This window comes from Nerophis lumbriciformis, linkage group LG11, assembly GCF_033978685.3.
Source record: "Nerophis lumbriciformis linkage group LG11, RoL_Nlum_v2.1, whole genome shotgun sequence".
Classification (NCBI taxonomy): Eukaryota; Metazoa; Chordata; class Actinopteri; order Syngnathiformes; family Syngnathidae; genus Nerophis; species Nerophis lumbriciformis.
Genome location: NC_084558.2, coordinates 2,269,226 through 2,282,649, shown reverse-complemented (window position 1 = coordinate 2,282,649; position 13,424 = coordinate 2,269,226). Strand labels below are relative to the sequence as shown.

The 13,424-nt window shown below is 39.8% G+C and overlaps 1 protein-coding gene across 1 annotated transcript; it reads left to right on the top strand.

The window, feature by feature from the left end:
* The first annotated feature begins 2,660 nt into the window (after window positions 1-2,660).
* Window positions 2,661-13,395, top strand: prodh2 (proline dehydrogenase 2). The gene is made up of 10 exons (XM_061967775.1): window positions 2,661-3,111; window positions 5,814-6,004; window positions 6,108-6,234; window positions 8,765-8,836; window positions 8,912-8,992; window positions 10,376-10,524; window positions 11,017-11,178; window positions 12,700-12,810; window positions 12,873-12,961; window positions 13,047-13,395. Exons 1-10 carry the CDS (start codon window positions 2,881-2,883, stop codon window positions 13,214-13,216), a joined length of 1,383 nt encoding a protein of 460 aa, XP_061823759.1. The 5' UTR covers window positions 2,661-2,880; the 3' UTR covers window positions 13,217-13,395.
* Window positions 13,396-13,424: the final 29 nt, after the last annotated feature.

Sequence of the window (13,424 nt, the reverse complement as noted above, 5' to 3'; positions counted from 1 at the left end):
CCGACTTTTCGTGCATGTTAAGGGCCTCAAAAAGGCGTCGAAACGTATAGAAGAAAAAACACAGGTATAAAATACAATACAATATGTCTCCACCAAGATGATCTCCTGCTGGCCCCACTATGAACTGGACTCTCACACTATTATGTTAGATCCACTATGAACTGGACTCTCACACTATTATGTTAGATACACTTTGGACTGGACTCTCACACTATTATGTTAGATCCACTATGAACTGGACTCTCACACTATTATGTTAGATACACTATGAACTGGACTCTCACACTATTATGTTAGATCCACTATGAACTGGACTCTCACACTATTATGTTAGATCCACTATGAACTGGACTCTCACACTATTATGTTAGATCCACTATGGACAATATTATGCTAGATCCACTCGATGTCCATTGCACCGGTCGCCCAGAGGGGTGGGGGTCCCTACATCTGCGGTCCCCTCCAAGGCGTCTCATCGTTATCCCATTGGGTTGAGTTTTTTCTTGCCCTGATGTGGGATCTGAGCCGAGGATGTCGTTGTGGTTTGTGCAGCCCTTTGAGACACTCGTGATTTAGGGCTATACAAGTAAACTTTGATTGATTGATTGATTGATTGATATAAAGCCACTTCAGACTGTCATCGTCATTTGCAGCAATTAGGATCAAGATCTGAACTTGTGACACAAAGTTATTAACGTTTGGTGTTTTGTGACGAACCATCAGATCAAAGTTTGGAGCCATGTCACTCCCACATAATATTTGCCAATGACAGTATTCATCTATGATCACCTAAAGTGCAGAAATGACAGTGAGATTGGTGATGGCGTGGTGCAGTTTTCGCCGCGGTTTTTCAACATGTTGGAAAGCAGGAGGAGGAAAAAGAGCTTTTTTAATCCTACTCCACTATATTTATTATAATTCATTCACAATAAACATGGTGACACATTTTGTTAATTTTGTAAATATTACCATCTTCTAATATGCTTGTTTGATGTTTTTTACCCACGAAGTGTACACGTGTGCTTGACATTCCTCAAATTTCATTCAATTAGACAAAACTTCTTAAAGTTACGATATGGGTTTTGTTAAGCGCATTTAGCGGTGTGAGAAATTTCAAGCCCAGGCCACTTCAGGGTTTTAATAACTGTCTGGTGTATTTGTCAGGAAAAAAAATACACAAAGGCAACACATCAAAGTAGATGTTTTGACACAATTCCTCCCTTTCCAGGAGTATCTGCATAGGACGGTGGCTCTCAAGAGGATATGATGCTGAAAATGAATGGTGCTACTGATAATGATCCATTAATAATCTTATATAAAGCATTTAACAAATTATTGCCGCCTAATCTACAACATTTTTTTATAAGACGAGTGCAGGCTCATAACTTGAGAGGCTTTGGATATTTCTTATTGCCGAGAGCTCAAACCACTCGTAAACGTTTTTGTGTGTCTGTATTCGGAGTAAAACTATGGAACAAACTGGACTTACAACACAAACAATGCCAAACTATTAATCGATTTAACCTATAATACAAACATGGGGTCTGGTTCAAATATAGAGATGAGGGTCTTTAATTTGACCTGCTGCTATACTCTGTCTCAAAGTGTTAACATGTGCTCAATGTTTCCTTACCATTATTGCTATGTTGTCTATTACCATTGTTGGTATATTCATTATTCCTGCATTGTTGATACAAATTATTGTTACAGTGTAATAATTATTGTTACCTGTGGTAATGCCACTATGATACAACATCTGTATTATAATCCTTGAACAAAGTAAGAGTGAAACTCATGTGAATAATCACTGAATGGAGAACTGGGGGCGGGATTAAATAAATGATCTTCTTCCCACTCCCTTTCAGGCAAAACTGGACCATCATGCATTACATACTATACATTACCTTTTGCACTATATTAATGTATATTATTACCGTATTTTTCGGAGTATAAATCGCTTCGGAGTATAAGTCGCACCGGCCGAAAATGCATAATAAAGAAGGGAAAAAACAAATATAAGTCGCACTGGAGTATAAGTTGCATTGTTTGGGGAAATGTATTTGATAAAACCCAACACCAAGATTAGACATTTGAAAGGCAATTTAAAATAAATAAAGGCTGAATAAGTGTACGTTATATGAGGCATAAATAACCAACTGGTATGTTAACGTAACATATTATGGTAAGAGTCATTCAAATAACTATAACATATAGAACATGCTATACAATCTGTCACTCCTAATCGCTAAATCCCATGAAATCTTGTACGTCTAGTCTCTTACGTGAATGAGCTAAATAATATTATTTGATATTTTACGGTAATGTGTTAATAATTTCACACATAAATCGCTCCAGAGTATAAGTCGCACCCACGGCCAAACTATGAAAAGAACTGCGACTTATAGTCCGAAAAATACGGTATGTGTTCAACTTTGTACTTTTTTTATGTCATTGCCTGAAATAAATAAATAAATGAAATGGAAAAAAAAAATAAAAATGAATGAAATAATGGTTGTAATAAAATGTAAAAACTATTTCAGTGTTGATTTGCTTGTCCTAAAATGGAGGTAATCCTTGTGGATTGATGCCAAGGCTCCTAGAGGATGTTTGAGGTCATTTTCCTAAAGTCACTCATTAACCGGCTCAAAGATAAACATTTTTCTTGTTTGCACCGTCAGAGGAAGACCGAGGTAAAGGTGTTGGGTAACGATTCTTGGATTGACTGTTGCCAACGCAAGGCTGGATCAAATAATAACAGTAATAAGACTTCCTCTCCTAAATGTGAAAGGACCAGTTTGACAACTTGCATGTAAACACTGATGCACACCTAGAGAACCCAAACAAGGAAGACGCAACGGCTGCAAACTCCACAGAGGGAAGATGATGTCTACTTGCCTGCGCAGCTCACGCCTGTACAGTCTCTCTGTGAGGCTTATGGCTACAGCCTCCCACAGGATGGTGGTTGCGGACAAGTCGCCTGACCTCCTGGCCGCCTCTTTGGCCTTTGAGGATCCCAGGGCATTCCAGGTGAAGAGCACGGGCGAGTTAATACGTGCTCTGGGTGTATTCCGCTTTTGCTCCTTCCCTGTCTTGGTGAACAACTGTGACAAGGTGAGCCATGCACTCTGATGATCTGCAAAACCTGTGAGTTTATTGATTGATATGTATCAGCTCTTCACATGTTTGTAAATAAATACAATAAATACACTTGCTAGTACATGTAACCCTGTACTTCAGAACCATCGTCCACCTACATATTTTTATACGTACAGACGTGTATATATATGTATACATACCGGGTATACACACACGTATATATATATACACAAACACATACATATATATGTGTGTATATATATATATATATGTAAAACAAAAACAGGAAAAGAAGAACACAAATACTAGGGATGTCCCGATCCAGGTTTTTGCACTTCCGATCCGATACCGATATTGTTTTTGCATTTCCGATCCGATACCGATACTGACCGATACCGATACTGACCGATACTGGCCTATCCGAGCATGTATTAAAGTTTAAAGTTATTTAGCCTACTTAGTTGTCAGAATCATGTTGAAAAGGGTTTTAGTACTCTTGATAACAACTAGCCAGCTGAATTAGGGGAGTTTGAATAATACACAATGGTTGGTAACAAGAAACTGACCTGTTTATTCAAGGATAAACACAAAATAGACAAAATTATACATAACAAACAGAAATGGCATCATTGAACTAGGGCTGGGCGATATGGCCTTTTTTTAATATTGCCATATTTTAAGGCCATATTGCGATACACGATATATATCTCGATATTTTGCCTTAGCCTTGAATGAACACTTGATGCATATAATCACAGCAGTATGATGATTCTATGTGTTTTGATTGATTGATTGAGACTTTTATTAGTAGGTTGCACAGTGAAGTACATATTCCGTACAATTGACCACTAAATGGTAACACCCCAATAAGTTTTTCAACTTGTTTAAGTCGGGGTCCACTTAAATTGATTCATGATACAGATATATACTATCAGATATATACTATCATCATAATACAGTCATCACACAAGATAATCACATTGAATTATTTACATTATTTATAATCCAGGGTGTGGATGTAAGTGTCAAAAAGACAGCCAAAAGAGTTTGATATGAGAATAAATCTAAAGTTAAAATATAGGGTAGAAATGCACCCATTTGCAGGAAATGTAGTCTTGATTTTCAAAATTTTCTTTCAAGGCTTGCATGTCTACATTAAAACGTTCTTCTTCATACTGCATTAATATATGCTACTTTTAAACTTTCATGCAGAGAAGGAAATCACAACTAAAAAAATCACTAATTTTTTCATACGGTGTTGATCTGGAAATGTTTGCCTCAGCATTTTGATGGTGTGGACGTGTGGCACCGAATGGAGATAAGTGTCTCGACAGATGTCACAATATTTGAACAATGATGACGAAAACTGTTTTCTCTGTCGTGTCCGTGTGTCGAAAATTGTTATGCGCTTATTTTTTTATTAGATTTTGTGCGTGGCATAGATTTGCTGTGCGCAGAGGACGCTTAAACAGTGCCAATTGCACAGGCGCGCACCTTAGAGGGAGCGTTGCTCGCACGGCTGCGCTAGCATCACAGCTAACGTTAGCCATGCTGCTACCTCTCTGCTCGGGGAGGACGTATACGTATGTGACGTATGACGTGACAGTATGTGACGTATGTCGTGACAGTATGTGACGTGTGTAAGAAGGTGCACTTGCTGTCTGTGAGAGGGAGACACAGGACAGAGTGAGAAGAGCCTATCGTTTAATGCCAGCAGCTAAAAGCAACTGCGTGCCTGTGGATGTGTTGAATGTGTGCTGGAAAATGCGGAACGGAAATTACGGAGCAGCAGAAAAGTGGAATGTATTATTTAAATCGGTGCGTTGGAAAACACGGACCGGAGTTAATTCTAAAAACTGGATCTGGATCGGCATTTTCCCATGCCTTGCCGATACGCAATTTTTGGCATATATCGGCAGCCAATCCGATCCAAATATCGGATCGGGACATCCCTAACAAATACACAATATAAGTGACTTGGAATAGATCAGCTACAGCTTTTCTTTATTAAAACTCTAATTCCTATTCCTAAAACAACAATTATTCTATTACGAGACCAAGAAAACTAAGTTTATTAACACATTTCATCATATATCATTCTAAGTTCAGTATCACCTCATCTGGGGCCTCATGTAACAAGCTTGCGTACGCACAAAAACGTGGCGTACGGCCTTTTTCACGGCAAAGTTGAGATGTATCAAGACTGACATTGACCTAGAAATCTGCGCTGCCTCACGCCAACTCCATAGCTGCCGTATGTACATTTCTTCAGGCTGCGTATACTTTAGCGCCATATATATATATATATATATAATACAATACATATATATATATAATACAATACATATATATATATACTTTTTTAAAGCGATTTAGACTTCAGATTTTGACATGTTAGAATGTAAAAAAACAAACTAAAAACTTTTGTCTTCTTGTCTTTCATAATGATTGTGAACGAGAGGCAAAATAAAAAAAAAAGTTCTCCTTTAAGCACATGGCCACTTTCAGTATTATTTGCGTATTAATAAGCGGGCGTGGTGACACGTCTGCAGTCGATTTCAAGTTAATTGCGATGTGACAAACAAATGTGCTTGGAATTATACATGCGAACATATATACACGTATACATGCTGTTTTCTGGATTTAAACTTACGTCTATTTTTAGTAGGAAAGCCACACAGGTCTCTTTACATGAGAGCCCTGTTGTCTCTTTGCAGCTGATGTCAGTGGCTCGCACCATTCTGGGTAGGCGCCTGTTCTCCTTGCTGCTCAGGCCCACGGTCTACGCTCAGTTTGTGGCCGGGGAGAACGAGAAGGAGATCTCCAAGTCCATGGAGAAGATGAGCCTGCTGGGGCTGAGGCCCATGCTGGCCGTCCCCATCGAGGAGGATCTTGGGGAGAGTACAGGGTCAGGATGATGATTTAAGCTTAAGCACTAAAAGGCAAAACAAAAGCACATGATAAACACCCTCCACGTTTGTTACTATGCTGTGTGTGCGTTTTACCTGCAGAGAGAAGCGATATAACGACAACATGGAGGCCATGTTAGAATGCGTGCGCATGTCACACAGCAATGCCTGGAGCAAAGATCCCATGATGCAGCTGAAGGTCACGGCGCTGCTCAGCCCTGAACTGTGTGTAAGGAAGGCCTCTCTTCATCCTCCTCCATTAGGACCAGGGGTGTGCGAGGAACAGCAGCTTGAGAAAAACAAAGAAAAAACATATTTTAAAAAACCTATCAAGCTAATTCAGTCACAATAATTATATTTTTTTGCAGTTTGCAAACATTTTTAAAGTCCTAAATAAAAAATAATAAAAATGTGGTTTAAGAAAAGAAAAGAAATGCTCAAGAACAATACAAATATTTAACTGGCTGGTAAAAAAAAAATTGCTGTCAAAAGCAGAGCAAGTGAGCATAAACGGACTCTGGTCTGAGAAGAAAACTACACAAAATATAAAAATCAGTTTTCCTTAAAGTATTTTGAGGTTGAAAACTGCTACAATTAATCTCCAAACTGTGGTATGAGAACAACGTGTGGTACACTGTCTCTTTCTAGTGCACCACAGATTTAGAAAATTAGATAAAAGTATGATTCATTTGGTAATATATAGATAACATCCATCCATCCATTTTCTACCGCTTATTCCCTTTGGGGCCGCGGGGGGCGCTGGAGCCTATCTCAGCTACAATCGGGCGGAAGGCGGTGTACACCCTGGACAAGTCGCCACCTCATCGCAGGGCCAACACAGATAGACAGACAACATTCACACTCACATTCACACACTAGGGCCAATTTAGTGTAGCCAATCACCTTATCCCCAGGTGCATGTCTTTGGAGGTGGGAGGAAGCCGGAGTTCCCGGAGGGAACCCACGCAGTCACGGTGAGAACATGCAGACTCCACACAGAAAGATCCCGAGCCCGGGATTGAACCCAAGATTACTCAGGACCTTCGTATTGTGAGGCAGATGCACTAACCCCTCTGCCACCGTGCTGCCCCATAGATAACATATTTGTAAAAATAGCATAGGTAGCAAAAACAGCAAAGAAACAAAGCAATTTAAAAAAAAATCTAATTGTTATAGGTAGAGATGTCCGATGTTATCGGCCGATAAATGCGTTAAAAAGTAATATCGGAAATGATTGGTATCGGGGTTTTTTTCTGTTTTTTTTTTTAAATCAACATAAAAAACACAAGATATACTTACAATTAGTGCACCAACCCAAAAAAACTCCCTCCACCATTCACACAAAAGGTTTGTTTCTTTCTGTTATTAATATTCTGGTTCCTACATTATATATCAATATATATCAATACAGTCTGCAAGGGATACAGTCCGTAAGCACACATGATTGTGCGTGCTGCTGCTCCACTAATAGTACTAACCTTTAACAGTTAATGTTACTCATTTTCATTAATTACTAGTTTCTATGTAACTGTTTTTATATTGTTTTACTTTCTTTTTTATTCAAGAAAATGTTTTTGATTTATTTATCTTATTTTATTAATTTCTTTAAAAAGTACCTTATCTTCACCATACCTGGTTGTCCAAATTAGGCATAATAATATGTTAATTCCACGACTGTATATATCGGTTGATATCGGTATCGGTAATTAAAGAGTTGGACAATATCGGCAAAAAGCCATTATCGGACATCCCTAGTTATAAGTAATATTTGGTGTCGAGACGAGCAATTCTTAACTGATGGGTCAATGCCTTGTGGCGATGTGACGTTTGCGAAAGAGTCGAGTCCTGTGAACAACTCTTTTAAGTAAACGATGAGTACCGCGTGCAGTTGCCAGTCCTTCGCTTGCGAGCCGTTCCTACTCACGCATCTCAATAAGTGATAATATGGTGCAAAAGTTACTTAATTTCAAGAGTTTAATTAAGACAAAGAGACCAATAAATGCTCAGGAAGTTTTTGTAGTTTAATTATTTTTTTTATTAGTGTGTGAATAGTTTACCTTGTAAACTTTACAATCTCACACTTTTGGACATTATTTCACATTAAATGAGACACTGAATTTGTTTTGTTTTTTAGCTGTAAACTAAAGAGAGAATAATGTGTGCTTGAAGCTCATCAAGAGAATGCCAAGAGTGTGCAAATAAGTAATCAGAGCAAAGGGTGGCTATTTTGAAGAAACTATAATACAAAACATGTTTTCAGTTATTTCACCTTTTTCTGTTAAGTACATAACTCCACATGTGTTCATTCATAGTTTTGATGCCTTCAGTGACAATCTACAATGTAAATACCAGCTCAGTGGCCTTGTGGTTAGAGTGTCCGCCCTGAGACTAGGAGGTTGTGAGTTCAAACCCCGGCCGAGTCATACCAAAGACTATAAAAAAATGGGACCTATTGCCTCCCTGCTTGGCACTCAGCATCAAGGGTTGGAATTGGGGGTTGAATCACCAAATGATTCCCGAGTGCGACGCACGCTGCTGCTCACTGCTCCCCTCACCTCCCAGGGGGTGAACATGGGGATGGGTCAAATGCAGAGGACAAATTTCACCACACTCAGTGTGTGTGTGACTATCGTTGGGACTTTAACTTTACATGAAGAAAAGGCATTGAATGAGGAGAAGGTGTGTCCAAACTTTTGGTCTGTACTGTATATGGATGATCCATATCTGAAAATGTTACTAAAATAGTTGTGTCCATCCAGGTCAAACTCACCACCATCATTTCCAAACAACCCTACGACCTTGACCTTCTGGTTAGAGCCATGAATGGAGAGGTGTGTCCACACTACACCCTGTCACAATCCCCTCCTTCTAAACCTTTAATGATTCCCCCCCCCACACATTTCTAGACTGTCAACTTCCCCGGTTTGGAAGAGAGTGAGGCGGCGCACTTCCAATGCAGCCTTCGGCGACTCAACCAAATATCCCAGGCGAGACCATGAATGCCACACCGTTGATAAAGTATGGAAGTAGAATTGTCTCACATCCACTTATATATATCAAAATTATATTAATACATATGCATATATTAATAAATATACAAATACAAATGTGATATACAAATAAATAGGTAATTTGTATAAATAAACGCATATTTGTAAATATATTTTTGAGATTTGAAAATATATACAAATAAAATGTATAAATATAAAAATGTGACATACAAATAAATCAAGAATTTGTATAAATAAACGTGTATTTGCAAATATATTTTTGAGATTTGAATATAAATATGCTTGATTTTGTATTTGTATTGAATTTGCATATGTGGATCACTTTTTTGCTTTTGTGTCGATGAGACATTCCTCCCACAAACCAGATGCACAAATAAATGTGACCTACACACTCCCCTGAACAACCAGCAGAGGGCACTGCAGCCTGATAAGAGATCAGTATCTACATCGGGACAAGGTCATTAAAAGGCATTGATATAATAAAATAAGCAGCTAGCACGGTCTTTCAGATTAACTGGATAAATTAGCATTAGCTAATACAACGCTAACGTTAGCTAGCTCAGGCCCGTTGTGCGTTCTCTCTGTAAAGACGGGGATTGTTTTTGTGCAGAGAACTCCGGGCATTTTGCATATAATGCATATAATGCTTTGTGACCCAGACCGCTCTGGCTGCAGTGCCCTCTGCTGGTTGTTCAGGGGAGTGTGTAGGTCACATTTATTTGTGCATCTGGTTTGTGGGAGGAATGTCTCATCGACACAAAAGCAAAAAAGCGATCCACATATGCAAATTCAATACAAATACAAAATCAAGCATATTTATATTCAAATCTCAAAAATATATTTACAAATACACATGTATTTATACAAATTCTTGATTTATTTGTATGTCACATGTTTATATTTATAAATGTTATTTGTATATATTTTCAAATCTCAAAAATATATTTACAAATACAATTTTATTTATACAAATTGTTTATTTATTTGTATGTCACACTTGTATTTGTATATTTATTAATACATTTATATGTATTAATATCATATTGATATATAAAAATGGGACCCATTACCTCCCTGCTTGGCACTCAGCATCAAGGGTTGGAATTGTGGGTTAAATCACCAAAAATGATTCCTGGGCGCGGCCACTGCTGCTGCTCACTGCTCCCCTCACCTCCCAGGGGGGTGATCAAGGGTGATGGGTCAAATGCAGAGAATAATTTCGCCACACCTAGTGTGTGTGTGTGTGTGTGACAATCATTGGTACTTTAACTTAATATATAAGTTGATGTGAGGCAATTCAACTTCCATAATAAAGCAACAAACAAAATGGCTTGTGAAAAAGTGACTTGTGTTTCTCAGGCTAGCGTCAAGAAGGTGCGCGTCCTGGTTGATGCGGAATACACCTCCATGAATCCAGCACTGACCCTGGTTACCATGGCGATGATGAAGAAGTTCAACAAAGATGGCGCCTGGATTTGGAATACATACCAGTGTTACCTGAAGGCAACCTTGGCTCTTTCTAAAATTGAATACTTACATCTGTAGATACTAATTGATGTACACTGCGCATATTTTATTGCTGTCCCAAAGCCTTTTTAATGTTGTTGCGTACTTGCCGGAAATGACGATCACGCGTTCGCTACGTAGCCAAGATGGCGACTGCTGAGAGTGTTTTTTTTGTGTTGCCAAACGTGCGGCAATGTCACCCTCTGTACAACCACACCCCCAAATGTGTGAAAGTAGCCCATTTTTTTATTTACAGTCAAATGGGGGCACTGTTTTGTCTGTGGCAACAAATCTTAAATTTAGTTGGTTGGGGGGGGGGGGGGGGGGTAATTTTCGTCCAAATACAATAATTTAAGGTTTCTGCTGTGATGATTTGTAAATTCGCATCTGGCAATCTTAAAAATGCAAACGAAGTATGGAAGTGAGCGAATTGAGACGGAAGTAAAGCTTTTTAATAATAATAATAATAGACTAAATACTTACTTTCAGGAGACTCGGACTCTCCTACTGGAGGCCCTTGCTCAGGCCAAGGACGGTGGTTTCTGTCTGGGGGTGAAACTGGTGAGAGGAGCCTACATGGACAAAGAGAGGAAGCTCGCAATGAGAGAAGGCCGCCCAGATCCCGTCCAAGACTGCTGGGAGGACACAAATAACAAGTGGGAACATAAAGGATCGTTTTAACCAACGTTTATGACTGAATGTTATGCCTTAAAAACAAGTGTAACCCTAGTATTCCTGGGCAAGCATGTTTTTCATTGTTTGTTTTGGCACAGAAAAATACAAAATAACTTTTTGGTACAAAAGAAAAACAGCACCTCCTACTGGATATAATGGTGGACTGCGCCAGTGCGCTTGAAACATACAAATCACCTGCTGAAGTAAAGTGTTTATCACCTAAAAAGGAACATTAAATGCCTAAGGGTTTTATGATTTTTTTTTTTTTTTAGCAATATCGCATATTTCCTGATTTAAAATTATACGTATACCTTCGGGTTGGGGAGGAGACCCTGCCCCAAGTGGAGGAGTTCAAGTACCTCGGAGTCTTGTTCACGAGTGAGGGAAGAGTGGATCGTGAGATCGACAGGCGGATTGGTGCGGCGTCTTCAGTAATGCGGACGCTGTATCGATCCGTTGTGGTGAAGAAGGAGCTGAGCCGGAAGGCAAAGCTCTCAATTTACCGGTCGATCTACGTTCCCATCCTCACCTATGGTCATGAGCTTTGGGTTATGACCGAAAGGACAAGATCACGGGTACAAGCGGCCCAAATGAGTTTCCTCCGCCGGGTGGCGGGGCTCTCCCTTAGAGATAGGGTGAGAAGCTCTGTCATCCGGGGGGAGCTCAAAGTAAAGCCGCTGCTCCTCCACATCGAGAGGAGGCAGATGAGGTGGTTCGGGCATCTGGTCAGGATGCCACCCGATCGCCTCCCTAGGGAGGTGTTTAGGGCACGTCCGACCGGTAGGAGGCCACGGGGAAGACCCAGGACACGCTGGGAAGACTATGTCTCCCGGCTGGCCTGGGAACGCCTCGGGATCCCCCGGGAGGAGCTGGACGAAGTGGCTGGGGAGAGGGAAGTCTGGGCTTCCCTGCTTAGGCTGCTGCCCCCGCGACCCGACCTCGGATAAGCGGAAGAAGATGGATGGATGGATGGATGTATACCTTGAAGCGGTGGTTCTCAAACTTTTTTTTTTCCCCCCACAAAGTACCACCTCAGAAAACACTTTGCTCTCCAAGCACCACCATATTGATGAACAAGGCTTAGGTTTTATTTAATAAGTATATATAATATTTTTGCCCACTGTAACATTACACATAGTTTGAACAGTAACACTGTTAGAATATTTAATTAAGTCATTCTGGCACACCACTAGATAGGGCTCGCATATCACTAGTGGTACGCTACCAGTTTGAGAATCACATTCAATTTAATTATATATCTACATTTATATATATTCTTTAATTATCGTAATTATTCACAAATTGGCTCAAATTTAATCATATATACACAGTCAATGTCATTTTTATTTTACATACTTTAAAAATAGTGAAAAAAAATAGTATTTTATGTTTATGCTTTTGAAGGTTGATAAATGTTATATTTGTCACTACTGTATTAAGATTCCAGATTGATGTTACAGGAGACAGATGTCAAATGTCTTACCTAAGGTCTGATTGTGCAGTTATAACAGCTTGCTAGAGGTGATGCTGAAAGTCATCGCCCAGGACCCTGAAAGCTACAGGATCATAGTGGCCACACACAATGAAGAGTCTGTGAAGCGAGCGGCCGAAGGGTGAGGTGAAGGTCACATGAAAATAGGAGTTAATGTGATCTCATCTATTGTTCCATTTACAGGGTTGAAGAACTAGGCATTGACAAATATGGCGGCTCTGTGTGTTTTGGTCAGCTTTTGGGGATGTGTGATCATGTCTCCCTCACACTGGGTGAGAAGTATGAACAGGAAGTCATATCTAACAAAACGCCTGGTTGTCATGGAAACTGACCCCCTCTCCTGCTCTTCCCCTGCAGCTAAGGAAGGTTACGCCGTGTACAAGTCGGTACCTTACGGCTCAGTGGACGACACGCTGCCCTACCTGGTGCGTCGGGCTCAGGAGAACCGCACCGTGTTGCAGGGAATCCGAAAAGAGCAAGACCTTTTGAGGCAGGAGTTTCTCAGGAGACTCAAACGCTCAAGTTGAGAGCACGCTCGACATTTGATATTAAGAGGAATTAGGTTGGTAGCAGGGCAAATCTTGCGGAACGTAAACACTGTATGTGAAACAGGCCAGATGAATTTACTTGTGTGAAAAACTTCCAAAAATGTGCACTTTAATTGCTTTATTTCTGTCTGTAAACAATAAAAAAGTTTTTTGTCATACTTTGTGACACATGCTTACTGGAGATGTG

Coding starts and splice junctions, on each gene's coding strand:
- prodh2 (XM_061967775.1), top strand. CDS start 2,881: ATGATGTCTACTTGCCTGCGCAGCTCACGCCTGTACAGTCTCTCTGTG. Junction 6,005..6,107: donor GATCTTGGGGAGAGTACAGG/GTCAGGATGATG, acceptor TTTTACCTGCAG/AGAGAAGCGATATAACGACA. Junction 8,993..10,375: donor GACTCAACCAAATATCCCAG/GCGAGACCATGA, acceptor TGTGTTTCTCAG/GCTAGCGTCAAGAAGGTGCG.